Genomic DNA, 24,473 nt, shown 5'->3' with positions numbered 1-24,473 from the left:
CAAGGAGCAGTCCTTCTCAGTGCTCTAGGTCATAACCAAACAGTATACTGCAAGTATGGGCTTGATGCCCATTCAGGACAAGGGCCTAAAGCATCAGAGTTAGTATGCAGTCCTCCTAAAGTAAACATGAAATTCAGTTGTATCAACAGATATGTGAATTAGTGCATCTATGGCAATGTGGGAACATTTGACAGCTGTATTGCATATGTAACATGCATGCACATGCAACAGTATTCTTCCATTACCTCTGTGTGAGACCCTTTACTTCTGTGGTCCAGCAGCTGTATAAGCAGAATCCATAGTTCTTTAATGCATGTACAGGGATAATGGTGACTAGTAAGAGCCTCAGATGGTCTCACCTGGAAAAGAACATGCAATACAATTATTCAGAGAAATGTTATTTTTGCAATTGCACTGTACGTACCAATATTTCCACTGGTTTGGGTTGTTTGGGGTTTTTTCAGTTAAATAATATAGTTACAATTACATATTGGAAAGTGCATTATTCCATTAACATCAAAAATATGTCTCATACAACAGACTGTTTCCTAATTTTACATAAGTTATAGGTTGGGCTGCTTCTTAGTTTCTTCTGAGCCACTTTCCAACATTATTTAATCAAATGAAAACGTGTTTCTGAGGCCTAAATGAAAAGGAATTGCAATACTGATTCATTGTCTGAAAGTAGAGCAAAGAGAAAATGATTGATTAAGTTTTCTTGATGTTCTCAGGAAGATAAGGAAGAGATTTCCAATGATTTAAAAGCTATTATTGTTGTTATTTTTAACTGAAAAATCCTTAATGACAAGCCTTAATGCTAGTAAAAGATGTTTTTGTTGGCATGAGGATGTTAATGTTCCCATAACATTTCTCAAAATCTGCTTTTCGGTAAATTTACTGCAAGGCATTATTTTAATATGCAGAAAACAGTATATTTCAAGTCATGAACGTTATTTGATTACTATTCCACATTTAACAAAATTCACTCAAACTGATGTATTTAAAATGTAGTCTTCTTGTGATTCATCTTTCAGTTTTACATTCCCTGAATTGTGAAACAAAATAAGCAAAACAGCAAAAAGAAGTGCTAAATATATTAAAAAAAACCTCTGTATATTTCCATGTTTTAAAGACCTACCTGCACTGTATTTGAAATAATTATAGTATAGACAATACTTACTCCATCTTAGGACCTATGAATCAACTGAACTGTATTCAGAAGTGGTAAAACCAGTGATAAAAGCTTTGCTTAAATAGCATAATTCAGCACATTTTATTTTCAGCAAGGACACAATGGCAGAAATGTAGAAAGAGGCAAGAAAAAGCGGCTCATACTCAGTTTATCTCTAAGCAATGAGTAGTCCAAGACTGTATAACCAATCTACACCCCTCCAAAGCAAATAGAGTGGAATGGGCACCTAGAGAAACTAATTAATTTAACTCACTGCAGAAGAAAGAACTATTGCTATCATTTCTTGAGAATAAAGATAATATTGGATGACTAGTTAAGCCAAATTTCTCATAGACACCTAGATCCGACAAGATAAATCTTGAATTATTTCCTCGTGCTCTTCCTGATCCATTCACGCATGATTATTCTCAAATCACATAGGCACTTAAAATAATTTCTGAATTTGGAAACATAACAGAGTAAATCAAAAATCAAAATACAAAATGCCAGAGACAGCAGTAGCTGTGGGAAAGAAACATTACAAAAGCGGGAGTGAATTAGTAAAAACCACACTCACAATTAGAAGAACAAGGATATCACAAATAGTTTTAAATCTGTGTAATATTCTATGCAGATATAGACTATTTATCATCCACCTTTAGAATAATACATTTACAACTGCTGTTTCATGCAGGTCCAAAGCAGGTTTAAATGTAAGTTAATATTTATAATCAAGTGTTCAATATGTATTTATAAGCGTAACACATACTTCGTTTTCCTCTCTCTGTAAAGAACCCTGCTTACCCTATGAAATTGCCAGGTTAGACCCTAACAATCAATTTAAGTACATCCTAAGTTCAAGACTGAACTATTTAAAATAATTCTGTTATTCACATTCCGCATAGGCTGTTTAGAGTTTTTCATGTGCCTATGCTTCCTCGCAGTCCTAGTTAAAGATCCATTATGGGAATCTGAATTAATCTTATGTAAATATTATCTTGAAAATAAACATCAGTGTGCCTACTAAAGCCTATTGAAAAATTCATTATTTAACTACTAATTTCCCAAAATTGAATCGCCTCAAAAATACTCTTGTTATGACTCAAAGAGCAAAACAGATCCGTCAGAAAGGGGCAGTCTACATATTACAGGTGCATTTTAACACTGTAGGATTTTACAGAAGTATTAGGTACACAAACTATCTTACAAGTGACAGTTTCAGGCCTTTTACATGGAATACCAGTTGTCGCAGCAACTACATTTCTTCATCTACTACTTGCATCTACGGCTGTGCTCTTCTACAAGATTGCAGGATCTCTTCTGCAGGTGTGCAGTATCTATCCAGGATAGAGTTTGGCCAACAGTATCAAAGCCAGAGACCACACAGATATTGGCTAGACTAAGGATAACTGAGACAGTTTTTTTCAGAGATGGTCTGGATTTCCTCTTGCAATATCCTGAGCTCAGTCTCTTGGTAAGAAGGGTTATAACCTCAAACTGTGGCAAACTTTTGGGGCAACAGAGCTCTGGTGCCAGAGATGTGCTGCTGAAAACAGAAAGGAGATATCCAAGGATATTCTCTGCCAAATGTATCTCGGAGCACAACAGGCTCAGTACATGATCCAAGTCAACTGTCTTGATACCAGAGCTGCTCAAGAAATAGATCTGAAAATGAGAGTGTGTAGGATTAGAGTGTATGTCCCTCCTTCCAAGGATTCCCACACATGTTAGGAACTGCCCTTGTGAAATTTCTCAGCCAAAAGCAAAGGACATGTTTTAGGGATGAGCTGACAGTGTCATCTATTTCAGGTATGAGGTATGTTTTCAACAATTTTGAGGGCTGTTATTTCCATTACTGGATTATAGCAATGAATGCATACTAGAGGAGGTGCCAACTGAAGATCCAGCTAAAGGCCAAGCTCTGTTTCAGAAATTAATCTCAAATAGAACTAGTTCAACCTGTGCAGCCCAAGCCCAGGGAGAGCTGCAGAAATAGTGGTAGCAAAACAATCTCTTCTCTTTGTAATGTGGCTGTGTGGAAGTACGATGAATCTGTCATTCTAACATCGGATGTTTCAAAGCCTACAATCAAGCACAATGGTCAGATACTATTTGAATCCTCCTTTAAAAACATAACTCCCATCTCTTGCCTTTTGATGGGGAAGGAGATTACAGTATTATCTGATAATAGATCAAAACTGATTTTAAAAGGTAACAGAGTTCTCTACAGAAAGACAGCTTAAAAGAACAGTTATCAAACGCTACTACAGATGCTTCCTGCCTCCCACCCCCAAAACAGCAATATAAAATAAGGGGGATTCCATTTTTCATGTCTTTGTGCTAGGAAAACATAAATTATACAGCGGTCACTGTCACTTATTCTCAGAGTTCAGTCCTGCACGAATGGATCACACATGCCCATCTAAAGCAGTTTTGACAACGACACAGAAGATTACACAGCTCTTTTACTAGCTGCTATATGGAGCTATTACGACTTTCTAGCTTTGGAGTGCTCAAAACAAGTAAGAAAGCCACTGCAGCTATGAAAGGAAAGAAAAAGAAAAGAGAAGGACAAGTTCTCCCCTAACAAATATAAAAGCACTGTAACAGAAAGATGAGTTTGCAGAAATAGGAGCAGTGCAACAATAAACTGTAATATGACATTCTGTTACTGTCCAGTATGCTTACTGCCAGGATTACAGTGATTCTCTTTTTGTTCCTGTTGAGAGAGTTTGAAAAGATATTTTTTTTTTTTTTTGCATCTATAGCTCTAAACCTTTTAGACTGTGCCATGTTTGGCATTAAACCTGGAAAACTGAACTTAGGAAATGTGGCACTCACTTCTGCTCTGTACATGGTGCATTTCAATATTACTCTCTCATTCAGCTGCCAGATGGTCATGAATAAATATAACACAATTTGAGCTCCTAACAAATAACACTCTTTAAAACATGGAGTTACAAAGCCACACATAACATTTAAAACTTAGCAGCAAGAAGTTTTCTATGCATTAGTGCAACATCTAATTCATGTGGTACCCAATACAAGCCTCTAACTGCCCATAACCTACATAAATAAGTTACCTTTGTATACTTGTTGATGGATAAGCTTATTAAATCAGATATGAGATTTCCACAGTGTGTTTCAAACAAGCTGGTACTGGTTAAATTCTCTCCGGTTAGATTTATGAAATGGTTAGCATATACAACTTGTCCTGAAAAATAAATAAATAAAATTTACAAACTCATTTGGGAAAATTCATCCATTTCAAGTTGAAGGTAGTCCCTTCATTAATACACTGAAGTCTGGTATTATTCTGGTTGACAGCAAAATAGTTTGGCATTTTACAGCCTTTTATTGGCATGGTTTTTGCAGTGGAATAAAGATTTATTTATCTGCAAGCTCCCCTTTGTCACATGCAAGTGCGCATGTTCTGAAATCATGACATGTTTTGCAGATATGTAAGTTGATGACAAACAATTCTGGAGAGGTCTAACACTTTCCTTTGGATGTGTTGAAGTAAAAAGCTGGCATGATGATATTCCAGCTTGAGCATTTGTAGACATTAACAGAGATAAAATGGTGAAGTTAAGCAGCTTTAAGATCTTATTCCACAAGCTTTCCAACAGTACAACTCCCTTGACATCAGTGGAACATTAATATGTAGAACAAGCCTGTATTTTATTCTTGGAAATGGAGGGTGAAGCCCTGAACCCACTATCTTGCCATTGGTCTCAGCAGTGTGAAGTTTCCACTCGATATACTGTACAGAATGAGATGAGAAACTAAGAAATTCTGCAAGACACATAAGAATACAGGACAATATACACAGACATACTACTGTTTTGACTAGTAAATTCTGTTGTTAAAAAGCATGAGCTTTCTCTTACGACCATGGATTATGGCATTATTACTCAGAACTTTATCTAGAAATATAGAATTCTGAACAATAAATTACCTCCAACAGCTTTCTCATCCTTTCTCCAAAAGGCCCCAAAAAAGGAAAACAGGTTATCCCACAACTGATCACAAAAGAAACTTAGAATTCTAGAACAAACACACAACCCACACATTGTCCAGTAACACAGACATGCAGAAACAGTGAAGATGCATTAATCAGAGCAAGGGCATGCTGTGACAGCACTCTGAGAAGACAAAGTCTAACCCAAGAGCTCAGCTTCAGTACCAGTTACCTAGGCTAAATGTACAGTACATTCTTTTTAGACCTCAATGTTAGTCTAACAGTTGTAATTCCTATATGGAACTTATATTGATAACTTATAATAACAAGGGGAAAATTTGGTTGTAGTAACACAATGATTATAGAAGATTTTGTCATTTATTTTGCTAGCATGGACATTAACAATAAACATAATCCTCATATAGCAAATAAAGTTTTCTTCTGTATTTTAATAATTCTTTAGCAAACTGGACTCCTTTGAAGTCGGGTTCTTCAATTGTATCCTACGACCTTTTTATCTAGCTTTTGTGAAGAACTTACTCTTTACAATCTACTTTCTTCCCTTTTAAAGCCTTTAAAACAAACAAAACAAAAAGCAGGTACCACCTTGCCCTATTCTTACAAACTCCTCTGACTGAGGCTTCTTTTTCCCACTATTTTCTTAGTGTCACATACAGTTAACAATAAGAATTGTCTGTTCTGGTTCATCCTTGGATGATTTTCCTATATTGTTTTCATCAAATTGATGTTCACTTTTATGCATTCTGGATTCCTGCAAATGCACTTTTATTTGTGATGTCACAAAGTGTATTATTATTAAATATTTAGTATGTTGAAAGCATAAGTTGAGAACAAACTCTGTAATCTTGGTCAAGTTTTGATAGAACAAATTCCTAAAACTATTTCATTTAATTTGAGCTACATGAAGATGCACAAAGAACCTGCCTTCACCTTATCTGAATTTACCCAATTAAGTATAGCAGTGCTTAAATTCTACCAAAAGTAGTGAATGATTCTGGACAAATTAAGGTGAGAAATCTAGGTCATTCATATGTACAATAATAAGTTCAAGAGAAAAACCTAGATACTTACTCATCATTTTTTCACCTGCTACATGAAGAATTTCCAATACTAGCCAATGAATATCCAAGTGGAGGTGTAGTAAATGCCATGAAGGGGGAAAGACCTGTGAGTAGAAATACACACATTTATACAAAATTTCATTAGTAAATTCTGGATACCATGTTAAGACACATGAAGATAGGCATACATCTTGCCTGCAGTGAACATTATGGATATCTATGATCAAATACACTGTAACATACAAACAAGCCATTCAGTTAAAGAAAAAAAAAAAGTGAAAATAAACAGAAAACCTTCATGACAATTAATTTGGTCTGTAGAGGATGTTTGTGATGTCTTTAATCTGATCTAAATTACAGTTTAAACACAATGCCTTGATTCAAGCTTGACAGATTGTGATGGATGCACTGGACCCCTCCCTCCCAAGCCAAACCAGTAGCAGTCTGTTCCAGGCTCCAGAGGTAAAGGCCTGAGCCACAGCCAGGCCAAGAACTCCTTTTGGGAAACCCACAAGGAAGCAGAACAGCAACTGAACACCAATAAGTTGTGGGTGCAAGGAGTCTCATGTAGACCTTTCCCCACAGTATGTAATTTGACTACAAGTCAACCACTTTATTCTATAAATATGACAGCCTGGGTGAGCCCACTTTGAGGCCCCTATGCTAAGTAAGTGAGCTGTATGGCAAAGGTTTTATTACTCACAAGTCAGTGCAGGAGTCGAATTTAAGTTTAATATTAATCATTTAGCTTAAGTGAATGCACAATAAATATAATACATAATTTAGAAGTATAAGGTTGCATGATTTTTAATATACTCTCTGCTTCATTTTACTTAGTAAGCTGCATTTTCTGAAGTCTTAGGCTGTAAAGTTCTGCTCATATTTACCAAAAGCAACTACCAGCTACACTGAACACTCACAAGATAACATCTAGTTTGCACTTTGCTGGGAAGCATGGAAGTGACTGGGGAAAAAACTAGCGATTACAAGGCTAAAATGAAGACATTACAGATGCCTGTGAAATGGGGCCTGTTTTGCACCTCATTAAGAAGAAAAAGATTTATTCAGACAAAACAGTACCTGCAAGGCTATGGACCATAAACAGTGTCTACAGCTGAACAAAACAAAAGCACATACGAGATTAGTGTAAAAGATCCAATGAGAAGCAAGACGACCCCAAAGTGATACAGTGCTATTGGACCGAATCACTGTATGAACGGTTTGTAAAGATATAGAAGTCTATGGTTTTCTAAACTCAGGTTGGACCTCTGCACAGGTACCCAGCTTGAGACAGCCTTCCTGCTATTCTACGCCATTAATTTTTGTTTTTCTTTTCCTGAGAATTTTGTTCCCTGAAAGTCTCTTCTGTGAACAGGTACAGGCTTTGCCTGAAAGTTTGGCTCCAGAGTTCTAAAATATAGACTGCGGAATGAACGGTTATCAGGGAGGGAACGACTGAAAGTTTGCACCATGCATGGTTATAAGGGAGAGAAGACACCTGAAAGCTTGCTCCACAAATGGGCATCAGGCTCCTGAAGAGCAGGTAAGATCTGTTCAGCTTGGCATATTTCCTCCATGCAGTAAATAAGTGAACCTATCACAGAACGTTTTCAAGTCACTCTTTTCTTTGAGAAATCTAAACATTTTTTTCTGCAGTACACAGAATCTTAAATCACTCCCCTGTGACAGATTACAACACCTTTAGTTTTATTTTCCTTTCCAGAGGAGCATTAGGTAGCACACAAACTGCTAAAGTAGAGTGTGCTGTTAAAGACTTCCAAAATTTCAAGTTTCATTAAAGTCTACTTGAAACAACTGTTTCCTTCATCAGCTCAACAGTGGACCCACTGACAAGCTAAAGGAACAGAAAGATCATTCCTCTCCAGATACTAGCTTATACATTTAGAAAGAAAAAGTAATTTCAGTCTCAAAAGATATGAAAGCATTAGTTATTATATGTATGCACAAATGTTAATGTTGCATACTATACTAGTGTTTAATGTTTCAGTACCAACTTTCATGTCTGCACTTTTCTTCTTTATACGCATGGTCTTTTCCCATTCTGAGTCGGATTTCAGAATGTATTTTTTAAAAAGTGCCCCTCCTATCAAGATGCTCTGAATTCTAACTATTACTAAGGACAAACATTGAGGAATTTTTAAATGCACTATGTTAATTCAAGCCTATTTATTTACCTGTAATTGGTATTATCAATTTTACAGTGCAGGAAGAATTCTAAAAGCTATAAAACATAAAAATAAGTAGATAGATAAAAACAACAGAAAATCCAGAGCTTATTAGTTGTGTTTGCCAAGCATGGGATAGCACTTAGTTAATAAAGGAAAAAAACCCACCAAAACATAAATAAAAACTTCAATTTCAGCCTGAAGAAAGATTAATTTTTATTCAGCAGAAATTTATCAAGTTGAATATGTACTGTTACACACACACACACAAAATAAGAAATTATAAAGGACATCCACCTTTGCCTGATGTTGAATAGTAAATGCTGCCAGGACACTACTAGGGAGTTCACAAAGGCGACCAATGTGCATGGTCAAAGCATAGAGCTCTTCCACCAACACTGATGGTAACTGTGCTTCTAGTTCTTCATATGGATGGAGCATTCCATCGTTTTCCAATTTAGGGGGTTCCAGATACCTGAACACACATACACAGACACACAGTCAAAAAATGGATAAGAAGCAGCTACACAAAGCTCAGTACATAAGTTAGTAAATTGTGTGTATATCTCACCTGAAGATGAAAACTTTCACATAATGCAAAAACTCAATGCATTGACGCCTGATGCCCTCCGCTTCAGAGTGCAAGTTTGCAGCTTGACCTGAGGTAAAAAGAGATCAATAGCTTAAAGCAGATGTGCTCACACTGTGACTCATGTGACATATGCATTCTCTACCATAACTAAACCAGACCACTAGGAAGCCACCCTCGTTTCTGAGGACAACTGGGGAGATGGTTGGTGACAAACATCCGCTTCTAAATGTCATATTGCCAGAGGGATCCATTCTTTATCTTATCTCAGTCACATATCCAGATATAGAGGGAAAAGACATCCAGTCCCTCAGGAAAGGCAGTAGAAGCAAGCAATTGGTGCTAGAAGAAATCATTTAGCCCTACTGCCCTGTCTGCTTCCAAGACACCTTCAGAAAAGACGCATGTGAAACCATTTGTCAGCATCCTTTGCTCTTGGGGGATATAAGCAGGTGGACTAATTTGCAAACATGCTTTGTAACTTCTCTTCTTAGGAAGCATCACATTGTTGCACTGTGCCTTAATATGTCTAATACCATCCATTCAGAACCCGGTAGCCTGCCTTTCACTTGCAGTTCTGTATTCTTTCAGCCACTTATTGTAGCTATGCGTCTCCTTTTCTTTGCTCTCTGAAGATGTAGTTCTCATGGTGTTACCCTCCTTATCCTGCACCTGCAAGCTCAAACACCATCATTATGGCAGAGATTCACTGGAAGCTATTGCCATTGGTGTGAGAATCACTCAATTTTTCCTACACCTTGCCTTGTAGCTTTAAATTATAAATTAGAGAAAAATTAAACTTAGTGCATAACAAAACAAAAACATTTAAATACCCAATAACTACTTACCAATAATATAAATACACAAAGGCTTAGCAACCAGTCAGCCTGCAACACTTGTACCTCATTAAAGATATGCCATTGTTAGGAGCATCATAAATGAGAACAGCAAATGAGCAGGTTGAGCCGGACCCAGTCCAAGTGTGTTACACCACAGGAAACATGGAACGAAAACGCTGTCACCTGCTGCACAGGACTGCACACCCAGGAAAAGGCAGTCGCCTTTGCTCCTCTCCCCAGCTGCCCACTGGAGCGTCTTCCCCTTCCTTCTCTTGCTCTTTCTGTTCCTTTTGTTTCCCCCCATCCCTTCCAGGTAACCTTAAAGTTCATGTACGCCACTTGTTATGGGCCGCACAACTGAAGTTTTATGCATATAAGCATCTCTCAACATCTTTTGAGCAACAACACTCACTGAATGAACCAAATCAACTGGTACAACTACTACAATATTCCAGTGTACAGCCTCCTCCCAACACATTAGAACCCATAGGATCTGCCGTGGTAATGAACCATAGGTTTAGAGGCTCATATTACACTGTTCTAAAGCCATTGGATAGATATTACTACTGCTTTGTAGCAATTGCAAATAATTTATCCTAAGTTCTGTTTAAGCAAAATTTTATATTACAGTATTTCACTACAAAATCTTTTGCATGCTATCATAAATCATTCATAAATTAAATAAGTAGAACAAAACAGGACCAGTAGAGTGTTAAGAACAGATCAGGCATCTTCAAAAAAAAAAAAAAGTCAAAACAAAACAGAATAAAAAAAGATTTTCTATGGCTTCCACATTACAGTTCTCAGTACGAAGTCTCCAAAGCTCATTGAGACTGACAGGAAATTAAATGAACTGTACAATATTGATATCTGTATAAACATATACAAAGATTGACTGACCTAAAACTCTAAACTAGGGTTTTAAACAGTGGCAATAGTGTGTTTATGTATTATATCAATAATACCTAACATCACACTGCCTGATAATTTTAAATATTTTAATCCTCATGACACTCCTCTGCTACTAGTCTACTTGTATGAAGGGAGAATCGAGTCACAGATCTATCAGTGACTTGCTCTAAATCACAAAGAAAGATGGGTACAAGGCATAAAATTCAACAGTTTATTTTTCTACCTTATTTGACAAGAGGAAGAACAAGACACAAAGAATCAAGCAGGTGCTTTAATTTGAGGGGAAAAAAAGTAGTACAGAACAGTTTCTTGGTGTCTAGCGACCATGTAAAAGTTCAAATGTAATTTAAAATAAGGCTACTTCCACTTATGCATTAAATGCCAGCAAAATTAGGTTTTTAAGATACAATGAACAAAAGCATATGAAAGAAGCCTGATGATCAATTCATACCAATGATTTAAATGGCAGAGCATGACAATATCAAACCAAAATAATAATGTGTAAAAATATTCACTTATACTCTCAGAATGCTAACAATTTATCTGTAATGAGAAGATGCTACAGACAGTTGATTTGAGTAATTACTGAACTTCTCAACCTGCTAAGTAATTCAGCCTTCAGACTTTCGATAAGCCTAAGGCTGCAATAATCCTTCAGAAACATACTGCTTCTCATGCCTTAGTATTTAATTGAAACAAAGCATTTTGTAGTGATCCCATTTTATCGATCCTGCTGCAAAGATAAACTAAGTTTGTAAATAATTCTAAACTAAGCACATATAACCAACTTGTTTAAATGTAAGCCAAGAGAACACTGAAAAATTCTCAACCCACTACCTTTGTAACTAAAACAGTTATTAGGAGTTTTGATGCAACTTCCTATTTTTTATTTAATAAGTTAATAGTTTTGCTAAATTCTACCTTAGGGGTGACATCTTAGTTCAAATCAAATTATTGTGAAATTCGACACTAAGGTCAGTAAGGTCAGGATTGTCCTGTGCACCAGATCTGGTTCCAAACTGACTCACATTTCTGTTATCTATTTTCACACTACCTTACATGACTTGGTTACCTACATTTGTACCCTTACTGCAGGATTATGCTGGTTATATGTTATTCTGCAGCACACTCCATGAACACTTGGTCAAGAGTCAAAGCACCAGTGTGTGGCCTGTGATAATATTCTCCTATAATGAAAAGGCAGTAGGATACCTATCCCAATGTGAAATTATGTGTTAAACTTACCAAAATCAGATGAACCCATTTGTACTAGGTCTTCCAGTCTGTGTATCTGTTGCCTAATTGAAGAAATACAAAGATCTATGCTATTTATACAGGTAAAAGTTGTTTAACTGCATTTTAGTAAGGTCTAGATAGAACAGAGAGATGTAAAGGGTGCTCCTTCCTTTGTATATCTGAACAAAGCTTACAGAAACATAACTTAGGAAAGAGTATTAGCAGAAGGCAACAGATACATCCAAATGTGAAGGGATGAAGGACAGAATTTTTGCTTGCTTTTAAAACATTAAACAACAAATACAAAATTAGTTACATGTCAGGAGAGGGAAGAAAAACACACACACAAACCCCAAAAGTGATCTTTCCATAAGCATAACTCAGCTTCATATTTGACCACAGAATAGACCTGTAAGTTAGTCCTCATGGCATACACTCTGTATACACTAAGTTGATTCACTTGTGAACGAGCATTAGCAAATTTTGTCAGCAGCTTTTCCCACGTCCTGCTTAGGGTGGTCTGCTGCTTAACTTAGCACAAGAGATAAACAGCAATAAATATAGTAAAAAAAAAAAAAAAAAAAAAGGAGAAAGTGCCTCTAGAAAAGTTAAAACTCAGTTCAGTTTTGAAGGGGAGAAAGAACATTTCTAAAGCAGCTGCTAACTGCCACAGCAAATGAAAATTTTAAAAAGCTGTAACACAGGTAAGTACTCAGCCATATTCTGCAACAACTGTTCTTGTCAAGTGGTCTTCAAGTGTAGTCTCCACAGAGACAATGTGGTACCAAACTGAACACATGAGAAGCACAACTGTATAAGACAGACACAAAGAAAATACTGCATAAATAGAGGAAGGAGCTTTCTGCCTCATTTCATACCCAGTCAAAGCAGCAACTACTAAAGGACTTAAAAACAGGATACTTGGATCGAACCCAGATCAAATGTTCTTACAAAGAAAAAAAAAGAAAATGAGGAAGTGCCCATAAGGATCCAAAAACCCAGGTTGTAACCTGAATACTAAAGGGCAGGTACACATTCAAATTATCACCCTTATCTCTTCCTTCCTCAGAGTCATGTCAGCTACCCAAAATTACCTTCAGACATTTAGGTGGGTTGTGGTGTTTCTTTGTTTTGTTTTGAAATCAAAGGTGAATTTTTGCATTATTTTTTCAAGTACTTCAACCATGTACAAAGGAAGGAAGTCTAAAGCAGGAGGTCTTTATGAAAGAGGGCTGTTGAGGCTGAAGGTTAGAGAGTGTCAGAAAAAAAGCCACACAGAAAAGAAAAAAGCCTCTTCACTGAAGTAACAAAAGACAAAATATAGTGAGGTGATAAAATAAAAGCACAAACTGGACATGAGAAACACAAAGATATTATCAGTTAAATAAGACATTTTAATTTCAATTTTAAATGAATTTCAGCTTCAAAGACTGATCCTCATGGTTGTTAATCATTAAATCACTTGATTTGCAAATAAATATTTTGACAGTTAAACTATCACTTCTGCTTATTAGTTAATCAAAGGTGTATTGTTTTAATATACCCACTTAAATTGTTACATAGCTCTTACTGACTCGCATATCTTCAATCTTTACAAAACCAAACAGGTAAGAATTCATTTACTCTACAATTAGTGTTTTTAACTTGCTGTTCTGCTGCATAAATTTTAAAATATTGTAATAAATAATATTAACTAACATTTTTATAGACACATTAAAAATTCTAGTTTTCTACAAGCATATATTTAAACATGGATACTATCTGCACTTTACAAACTGAACTATTTACAGCCACCTTATCCTCAAGAATCATTATAACTTGTACTTAACAGATGTGATTTCTATAATGGAAGAAGGAGCTTTCCTACTTTCAGTTGTCAACTGGTCTATAAATGAAAGCAATCCATTTTATGACTGAGAGAATATCTTTGCAGAGGGACTTGTCACACCAAAAGACAGCTTAGCAACCAAATTCTGAGAGCCAAGAGTTAGCTGAAATCCATTATTCCAAACAGTTCAGTAGGTTTTAAAATATGTATAGCTTGAATAACTTAAAAACCACAGTACTATATATTATGCCTTATGTTTGTCTCTAATACAACTACAGTGCAGTTTATATTATAGGAAAAAAAAAGGATTTAATTCAAGAGATCAACTACATCATTGTCTCATTGCCCAGTGCTTTAATGGTAAGGAACAGTTAACAAACAGAACAGACTAAATGCTGAAAGGAATACAGTGTTTCTTTTAACCAAGTTCTCTTATCTCCTTCATAATCAGATTTTTTTTTTCATCATACTGAAGTCAAAGCTTGCATCAAACAAGCAAAGCTAAATAATACTGGTTTTAATACACCTCCTGTCATCTATGTCATCATGTTTCAATAAGCCAGACACTATTAATGTTGTTTCACATCATGCCCTTGGTCATAGCCTAAAGGGATGGAGAAATCCGCTACAAAGGAATGATGGAATATATCACATGTATTTGTGGAATCATACAAAAGCTCTTCTCCCATTCACTCTCTGTATGTGCTGTACATCCTGAGGATTATCAGGAGCAAAGAGGATTATCAGTGATCTGTGTATTTGCATTGACCAGATTAAACATCTACACTGAATTCGTCAAACACTGAGTAACTGTATCTGAAGAGATTGCTGAAGCTACCCTAATCCGAACAATTGAAGAAAGTACTACATTCAGCATTTAAAGTATTTGATTTTTAACCTCCACTTTTCTATATGCACAAAAAAAAGGTCTTAAAAATCTTCAAAAGGCAACCTTAATTATACGGGTAGCACAATATCATTCAAGGAAATCTTATACAGTTTATTAATAAATTTTGGAGGCTCTAGGTTCAGAATATATCACAACATTATTGTAAAAACTATATTTATCAATTTCTATCTAGTGATTACTAAGATATGCACCACACTGCTTAGAAGCTTAAGTTGTATAATATAAAAAAAAAAATCTGTGACACAAAATTTACTTTTTTCCATAATTCTGTCTGTGTCTTATCCATCACTTACTGCAGTTTTAGATAGACAACATAATCTTTTTGGATGCACTGCATAGCTCACAGTCTTCTATGATTTTACTATCAAAAACTTGAGAAGTTTGTTACATTCTTGATGTGGGTACAATTACAGCAGTGGATTAATTATAAAATACACTAATGTTATCGTACCTTAGTAATCCAAAGAGAAATTCACAGGATTCAACTAATGCCATTTCAGTAACCCACTGAAAGCCAAACATCTCCACTACATCATCTTCATAGTCATTCGGAGAAGGATCTAGGCTCAGCAAAACCCTGTAAAATAGAGCCAACAATATTCATTCATTCCCCAGTTAGAAACTTATAGAATACAGTATCTACAGCTGCCTTATGTATCACTAATATTTTATCAACGTATAAGCAACATGTATACTATAGATAGGAAGAAGTAGCACTGCTCTCAAAAGACAGAAGGTTTTACCTTTTATAGCAGTGTATAGTACATAAAATATGTCAACTCAACTTCAAGAGCATAAAAACATTATATAGTCACAGGGCACATTATATTTTAGAAACAAATAAAAATTAACAAGCTACTACCTTGCAGCATCTTCATCCTTACAAAGAGGCTGAGACATAACATACAGACTGTCCTCAACAGAAGAGGCTGCTACATTCACTAACATGCTCCACTGCAACTGTATGTTTGGAATCTGGCTTGGGGTACACTACATGCTTAATAATTAATGCTAGAACCTAAACTGGCTCCTTTATATGTATTTAATAATAATTATATACAGCACATTGATAAAAGCACACTTTTAGGTAGGTAAACTGATGAAGGTCACAAAACTGTGACTTTTTTATAACTTTGACTAACACTAGCTTATGGCTACCCTTTGCTCTGGCTAAAATAAATAAATAAATAAATAAATCAGAATTTTTATATTACACAAAGTGGAGAAAATCACACATATGTATAGATTTTTAGAATATTACTAATTGTGCAAATATAAAAATATTTCATTAATGTGCTTTTAAAAAAATCACAGCAAGCTGTATAATAATAAAGACATCAAAATAAATTATTTCAGAATTTTCCCAAAGAGTTTAACAAAATACTTCAGCACAGATGAAGCTGAATTCACTAAGGAATTAGAAATACTGGTACTTTTAAAAATTAAAAAAAACATACTGGACAAGCATTAGTTTTCATTATATTACACACCAAATTCATGTTCTTTTGAACTATACACTACTAACAATTCAGTTCTCAGAGGCAAAAAGAGCATCTGCTGAACAATTGGCTCAATTTCCCACAACATCTGTAGTTCACCTGGTAACTGACTAAATATTGGTCTCTTTTGAAGCCTTTAGCAATTAAATCCAGTTCTAGATAATGAAGACAAAGGAGTCCCTGCATGCAGCCTTTTTCAATAATTTACAATCCAAGTAGACAGGGTGAACAAACGACAGGAGAACAGCATTATCATGGCTGTAGTGATCTGGGAAACCTGCGTACATGTAACAATTAACATAATGCAGTTCAATATTGAATATTCTCACCTAAAATCAAATCCCCTTGAGGTATACATCAAACTTCTCCATCCTTCAGCATTACCCACCAAGTGCTGCCAGGTCCTTGGGCAAAAACAATCCCATGAATGGGTTTGCCTTTGCCTGAGGCAGGGGTAACCCAGACCGCCTTTCCTAACATATTTTTCATGTGTACTACAGGGACTTAATCTCCTTCTGCGGTACATAGAACTTCTGATTTGGCAGGTCCGGCTTGATTGACTGATCCTCTAGTGTTGAGCAACCAAGTGGCTTTTGCTAAATGTGAATACCAGTTTTTAAAGGTTCCGCCACCCATTACCTTTAGTGATGTTTTTAACAAACCACTGTACCTTTCAGTTTTCCCAGAGACTAGTCCATAATATGGAATGTGAAATACCCACTCAATACTGTGCTCTTTGGCCCAATTGTCTGTAAGACTGTTTTTGAAATGAGTCCCATAATCTGACTCAATTCTTTCTGGTGTGCCATGTCACCAAAGGACTTGCTTTTCAAGGCCCAAGTAGTATTCTGGGCTGTAGCATGGCGAACGGCATATGTTTCCAGCCATCCAGTGGTTGCTTCCACCACTGTAAGCACATAGCACTTACCTTGATGTGTTTGTGGAAGTATAATATAATCAATCTGCCAAGCCTCTCCATACTTATATTTTAACCATCGCCCCCCATACCATACAGACTTTAACAGTCTGGCTTATTTGATTTCAGCGCATGTGTCAGATTCACGGATAACCTGTGAAGTAGTGTCCATAGTCAACTCCACCCCTCGATCACGCGGCCATTTATATGTTGCATCCCCTCCTTGATGGCCCAAAGCATCATGGGCGCAACCTGCTTGCTGGTTGTTTCGATGTTCCTCAGTGGCTCCAATTTTAGGCACATGAGCATCTACATGACGAACTTTTACAGGCAGGCTCTCTAGCTGAGCAGCAATGCCTTGCCACAGCGTGGCAGCCCAAACGCGTTTACCTCTGCACTGCCAGTTGCTTCTCTTCCATTGTTGTAACCACCCCCACAAGGCATTTGCCACCATGCATGAGTCAGTGCAGAGATAAAGTATTGGCCACTTCTCTTGTTCAGCAATGTCCAAAGCCAGCGGGATGGCTTTCACTTCTGCAAATTGACTTGATTCACTTTGTCCTTTAGTGGCTTCTGTGACTTGTTGTGTGGGACTCCACACAGCGGCTTTCTACCTCCGATGTTTACCTACAAGACAGCAGGATCCATTCATGAACAGTGCATGTTGCTTTTCAGTCTCTGCTAGTTTATTATACAGCAGTGCTTCTTCAGCACGTGTTACTTCCTCATCATCTGGCGACATCCCAAAGTCTTTACTTTCTGGCCAGTCTGTAAACACTTCTAATATCCCTGGGTGATTGGGACTCCCAATTTGAGCTTGTTTGGTGGTCAGTGCAATCCACTTACTCCATATAGCATCGATTGAATGATGCATAGAGGGAACCTTCCCTTTGAACACCCAGTCCAGCACCAGCAGTTGAGGTGCTAGGAGAAGCTGTGCTTCAGTACCAATCACTTCTGAAGCAGCTTGAACACCTTCATCTGCTGCTAGTATCTCCTTTTCAGTTGGAGTATAGTTGGCCTCAGATCCTTTGTATCCTTGACTCCAAAAACCTAAGGGCTGACCTCGAGTTTCTCCTGATGCTTTCTACCAGAGACTCCAGGTAGGGCCATTATCTGCACCTGCAGTGTAGAGCACATTTTTAACATCTAGTCCAGTCCAAACTGGCCCAAGGGTTCTCTCTGAGTTCTCTCACACTTAATTTGTTCAACGGCTTGTGGTTGTTCAGGGCCCCACTCAAAATTGTTCCTTTTCTGAATCACTTGATAGAGAGGGTTCACAATCTGGCTGTAGTCAGGAATATGCTTTCTCCAAAAACCTACAACACCCAAGAAAGTCTGTGTCTCCTTTTTATTAGTAGTTGGAAACATAGCTGCAATTTTGTTGATCACATCCATTGGGATCTGATGATGCCCATCTTGCCATTTTATTCGTAAGAACTGGATCTCTCGTGCAGGTTCCTTGACCCTGCTTCGTTTTATGGCAAAACTGGCATTCAAAAGAATCTGAATTATTCTCACGTTTCTCGAAGACTTCTTTCACTGTGTTGCCCCATACGATGATGCCATCAATATACTGCAAGTGTTCTGGAGCTTTACCTTGTTCCAGTGTGGTTTAGGTCAGTCCATGGCAGATAGTAGGGCTGTGTTTCCACCCCAGCGCAAGTGATTCCACATGTACTGGATGCCCCTCCAGGCAAAAGCAAACTGAGGTCTGCACTCTGCTGCTAAAGGAATAGAGAAAAACGCACTAGCAACATCAATTGTGGCATACCACTGAGCTGTCTTTGACTCCAGTTCAAATTGCAGTTCAAACATGTCAGGCACAGCAGCACTCAATGGTGGCGCAACTTCATTCAGGCCACAATAGTCTACTGTTAGTCTCCACTCTTCGCTAGACTTACGCACTGGCCAAATTGGGCTGTTAAAAGGTGAGCGAGTCTTACTGATCACACCCTGGCTTTCCAGTTAACAAATCAACTTCCGGATAGGAATCAAAGAGCCTCAATTGGTGCAATATTGCCAGCAATGCACCATTGTGGTAGTGACTGGCACCTGCTGGTCATCAACCATCAGCAGTCCTACTACAGAAGGGTCCTCTGAGAGACCAGGCAAAGTAGATAACTTTTGAATATTCTCAGTGTTCACAGCTGCTATGCCAAATGCCCACCAATACTCTTTTGGGTCCTTAAAATACCCTCTCCTGAGGTAGTCTATGCTAAGGATGCACGGAGCATCTAGGCCAGTCACAATGGGATGCTTTTGCCAGTTTTTCCCAGTTAGGCTCATTTCAGCTTCTACTACAGTCAGTTCCTGGGATCCCCCAGTCACTCCAGAAATACTGATGGATTGTGTTCCATTATAGTTTGAGGGGATTATCATGCATTGAGTACCAGTGTCCACCAAAGCTTTGTACTCCTGGGGATCTGGTGTACCAGGCCATCATATCTGCACAGTCCAGTAAACTCTGTTGTCCCTTTCCTCTACCTGGCTGGAGGCAGGGCACCTCTAATTCGTGTAATGCATGGTCTCTGGGTAAGAAGTAAAGGTTCCTTCAAGAGAATCAGAATCTCTTCTACCCCTTCTGGAAACTGGAGCAGCCATTTTCCTAGGAGTTTTTCCTTTTAACTCACATACTTGTTCCTGAAGTTCTGAGGTAGGTCTTCCATCCCATCTCCTCATGTTTTCTCCCTGGTCACATAGGAAAAAAACACAGTGTGCCTCTCTTTGTATACTTCTTCTGTCTGCTCTCTTGAGATTAGAAATGCCTTCTCCTAATAGCTGAAACACAGGTTTGTACAGGTCGTGAATGGAACTTGTCTTCTCTGAGTGCTTTGATTTCTTGCAACAGCTTTTCAAACAAGTTGTCAGATTTTTCACACAGATTATCCACCATCGAGACACGAGCCCATAGAGAGCTAGTAAGGCTGTCCTCAAAGTCCCAAAGCTACTTAATCACTGCAGCAATGTTTTGTTGAGCTGCAGCTGTCCAGGTCATTGATGCCAATAACTTAGCATATGCTGGTGATGAGCTTTGTACAAACCAGCACCACATAAGTCATGTACGAAGGATTCTATCTGGATCTGTCCTCTCTTGGCTGTTTGGATCAAAATAGATGATCTCCCACACAGCTAATTCTCTCAGAAACTGGATACCTCTCTCCATTGTATTCCATTTCCCTGGTTTACATATAACATCCTCCTTGAAGGGAAACCTTCATGGCTGTCAGGAGTCAACTCCAGAGGGTGGAGGAGTTGTTTTCTCTTGAAATTGCCCAATCAAGGGTGGCATCCCTTGACAGAAATCCTAGCTGCATGGCTTCCCTGCCTTGTAGTTCCAGACCATCAGCTTCATTATTCCAGCATCATAGCAGCCAGATTACAACATTCTGGCCTTCATGAGGAACTCAAGTCTTTTCACATATCACTCAGCTCACTTGTAGAAAAGGATCAAGTGGTCACTTCCTCTTCTCCTTGTCTTGATGAGGATGCCTCGTGTTGATGATGCCCCTTTGCCATCACCTCCAGCATGACTAGTCTTTCTTGTGACTTAAAACTGGCAAGTGATACTGACATGGGCTTAGCATCTCTTGATTTATTTCCAGAGTCTAAATGACTGTCACTGGCATTGGCATAATTACAGTGGCTGTTGTGGTTGCAGCAGCAGCAGTGGTCAGTGTGGGCGGGTGCAATAGCTGCCTTGTCAGTCTTTGAGGCTGGAGAAACAGTGGTGTCTGCGGTCAGGGAGGTAGCAACCTTGGCAGCTTTGCTCTGTGTAGTAGCTGGAGCTGCCTTTGCTGCCTTCCCCTGTTTGGGGTGAGCAGCCATGCCTGTTCCTGAAGCTTGAGCAGGTCCAATGTAAGTCTCAGGAGTTCGAATAGATGCAATCCTCCTATTTAATCTCATCTCCCTCAGCACTACCACGAACTGACACACATTCAGCAAACCTGACAATACCAACAAAGCTCCAAGGATATTCAAAACTCTCAAAAACATCTGTAATCTGTCGTAAAAGGAAATGTATCATTAATCAGCTTTTCTATAGATTGGCTCGTCCAATTGGAAAATACATAAGTGTGTTTCTCTTTAATCTCTACTGGAAACCTATTGGCAGAGCACTCAGAACGTCCTTGGCTCTCAGACCAGAGCAATTAAAAACGTTAGCTCTGCGCTGGGGTGTTACCTGCTTGTTCTCAAACTAAGTCCAAATAATGAGTATGCTAGCTATGAAAAATAAAGGTTTCTAACTGCATGAAGGAAATTAACCCATTTTCAGCCAAACAAGCACAGGTGGTGAAAAAAAATCCCAAAGTAACAACAAAAAAATACGAGGCTTGGTAGGAGGACAGACAAAGATTAAGCTTTTGTAGGAAAAACAAATCAACCCCTGCAGGATCAGCAAATGGCACAGAAAACTAAGATGGATGGATCACAGACAGTAAAGAAGATATTAACTAAACCAAAGTAACATTTTAGAATCTCATGGAAAATACTTACTTGTCATGCATGTGACTCGTGAACCTTAAATCCAGAATGCAAGAAAACATAGAGCTTTGAGAAAGACGCTATAAGAAGCTACAGAGAACAGCAATTTGGGAAACCTAGACAGAGTAAGTTGATTTCTATCACACGGAAAAGAGAGAAAGGGCCAGCATCAAATAGAGCATATAACCGGAAAAAACAGTGTTACATCCTCCTCAAATTTAAAAGGTCTTGGATGCTGTTGCCTAACATGCTAGTTTTGAATTGTCCTACCATGTCTGTAACAGGTCCTTTACAATACCTTAGGGTAAGTTCACAAAGCTCAGAACTTGACCCAGAACATTGTTCAAAGCAGCTTATCAACACAGTTGCCCTTCCTGCTTTGGCACACCACCAGGTTGATCTTGGGATCACAAGAACTGAAGAACAAACTGATTTGGAAACAGTATCAGCATTCAAAGGCATCAAACACCAGAGAAAAGCACATCTGAGAAGCATATTATATTTGCAACTCAAAAATCCCCCATACCTCTTAAGAGACCCACTTGCTAAATAAGACTCTGCAGAGAAGCTTCTCCCAACATTTTGGTTGTCAAAAGCACAGGAAAAACAAGACAACTTTGAGTTCCCATTCTCCACTTCCATTGCCATCTCCAAGCTTTCAGTGAGAAATGGAGGTGTGGAGGAAGCCGCAAAGTCATCGTCCATTGTTTCCACCTGATCCGGAAAATAAAGAGATTAATTAAAAAACACTCCTAATGTTTCTTCACATAATTTTTTCATTGCCACAACTCCCTATAATCCTTCAGCTCAAGTAAGGACACAGATCTGACTAACTGTAACATCAAACAATGATATCACCGAGAAAGGCATTCATGGTCTTATGCCCGGCCACACAATTCTGCTGCTTTGTGCAGCTTCATCTTTCTCCATCACAACCAGTTCTGGGACTCACATCAGTGAAAAGCTAACCCTATAAAAAACAAAATAGGTTCATTTTCTTCTAGTTTGTCTCTCTAAATTGAGTAACCACGAGGTAAGTCTCGCACAAGGGTAAAATAAGAGGCAGGAATGCATTACAAGGCATGGGTGAGCTACTTTCAGCAACACCTCGTTTACTGACCAGGGTAGCTACGCTATGAAAATAATTCATGCATTACAGGCTCCCAGTTGTGCAAGACTTAAATATTACAGCTCAAATCTCTAAGAAGCAGTAAATACACCCCACATGATAATTACATACCTCTAAAATGCCACAGTTTCAAAGCTCAGAAAATGATTCTGACATCGCTCAAGTTGGAATTTTCTATTTAAAAAGCCTGGCTTGCCAGAAATATCAAAAAAGAGAAGTAAAAGGAAAAGGAAGATCATGTCTAGAAGTTCACTGTATACTTAACACTAGTGAATTAATACATAATACAACACACGGAAACAATAGAACTAAGCAAAAAGTACCACAGAGCTCTACAATACTATGCAAACAATATAATTAAAACTATTAATGCTAAATGAAGTTTCCATTTCAATACTGGCAGTTTTTCATACTGTCTTGAAAACATCATGGCTAGAAATTGATAATGCATAAACTGAACTGAAAAATGAGCTCAAGGAAAAAAAACAAGTTCTCTCCTGCTTTAATCCATCTGTTCAAATTCCTGCGGTGCAGTTAACCATGCAGCAGTTGAAGCAACTCATAAGTGAAAGTGCGCCAGGTTATAGCAGAACCCTTTGTTTAGGTGTGTTGGCATAAATAGGAAAGCAGAAATACAACAGATAAAAGTCATGCTCTAAATGAGAATAAGAAGACTTCCTAAGAAAACTCTGTTCAGTTTCAAATCTTAAGAACTCCCCTGCACGACAGAAAACATTAGGAGAAAAAAAAAAGTACAAAAAGAGCAGCTCTTTATGGACATTATGTCTGTTCGGTATTTATCTATTGCACCCGTAAGCAAACGAAAGGAGTTACTGACTTAAAGTACCACAACCTTCCAAACAAGCCCAACTTGAGAAAAACTTCCCAGCTCCACACCAACGGGCGGGAGCTGCAAAACAAAACAAAACAAAAGAACTGCCAGGAGCATCACTCAAACAGAGCACAGGGACATGGACACTATACAGCGCCCCTGCCGGGATCTGACATGACCAACTCCCATAACACCTGTGGCCCAGAGACGCTTCCCTGCAGAAAGGCTGGGGGCGAAGCGGGGTGCTGGGGGCGACGCTTCTGCTTGTATTAAGAGTCGGGCCAGAGGAGGGAAAAGTGGGAGTTACCTGCTCACTGCCGGGCTCCCCGCTCCGCTTCCTCCTCCGGACACCCTTCCGTACGTCCCGCGCTCCAGCGTCACCTCAGCGCTGCGCAGGCGCCGCGGCGCCCATTGGCCAGCAGCCGCTCCTCCTTCCGCCGCCGCTCGCCCCGCCTCTGACCCCGGCGGGTCTCGCCCCTCCACTGTTTTCCCCGCCACGTTCTGGTTCGGGTTTCACTCTCCCTTTCTGACCCCGCCGCCCCGCCCCTCCCCGTGCCGTCCCCGCCCCGCCCCGCCCCGCGCCGTGCCGGCCCCTCCCTGCTCCCGCCCGCCGCGTCAGGGCGAAGCTCCGCGCGTTCCCTTCAGCGTTCATGGCCCCGCCCCACCCTGTCGCTGCGTGTCCCCTCTCCCTCTGGGCCTTTGCCGGCCGCCTGTAGAGCCGCGCTGCCGGCGCGGGCGGTCCCGGGCGGCCGCCTGCCCGCAGGCCCCGCTGCGCTCCCATCGGTGTGAACTCCCGCCTGACCCTGGGTTCTGCCCATTGCTCCCCCACCCTCCTCTCACCCGCCCTGCGGCCGCATGTCGCTGTTAGTTCCCGATGTGCTTCTTACTCGCCCGCTTC

General features: G+C 38.9%; 1 protein-coding gene across 2 annotated transcripts in view; it reads right to left on the bottom strand.

Moving 5' to 3' along the window:
- MMS22L (MMS22 like, DNA repair protein) overlaps positions 1–23,955 on the bottom strand; it is a 97,061-nt gene extending 73,106 nt beyond the window's left edge. The window contains exons 1-9 of one of the 2 annotated variants that reach the window (XM_082047628.1): positions 23,884–23,955; positions 22,141–22,334; positions 15,166–15,291; positions 11,986–12,038; positions 8,972–9,059; positions 8,698–8,875; positions 6,225–6,318; positions 4,255–4,385; positions 246–359 (exon numbers count right to left, since the gene is read on the bottom strand). In XM_082047628.1, the coding sequence (XP_081903754.1) occupies positions 246–359; positions 4,255–4,385; positions 6,225–6,318; positions 8,698–8,875; positions 8,972–9,059; positions 11,986–12,038; positions 15,166–15,291; positions 22,141–22,319 (963 nt within the window). In that variant the 5' untranslated portion in view covers positions 22,320–22,334; positions 23,884–23,955. Of the gene's footprint in view, positions 1–245; positions 360–4,254; positions 4,386–6,224; positions 6,319–8,697; positions 8,876–8,971; positions 9,060–11,985; positions 12,039–15,165; positions 15,292–22,140; positions 22,335–23,883 lie in introns of those variants that run through there. The other variant, XM_082047629.1, reaches the window with a different exon arrangement.
- Between the last annotated feature and the right edge of the window lie 518 nt (positions 23,956–24,473).

The sequence above is a fragment of the Streptopelia decaocto genome (genome assembly GCF_964273445.1).
Source record: "Streptopelia decaocto genome assembly, chromosome: 3".
Taxonomy (NCBI): Eukaryota; Metazoa; Chordata; class Aves; order Columbiformes; family Columbidae; genus Streptopelia; species Streptopelia decaocto.
Note: the sequence above shows the minus strand (reverse complement) of the source record. Positions and strands in the feature narration are given on the sequence as shown.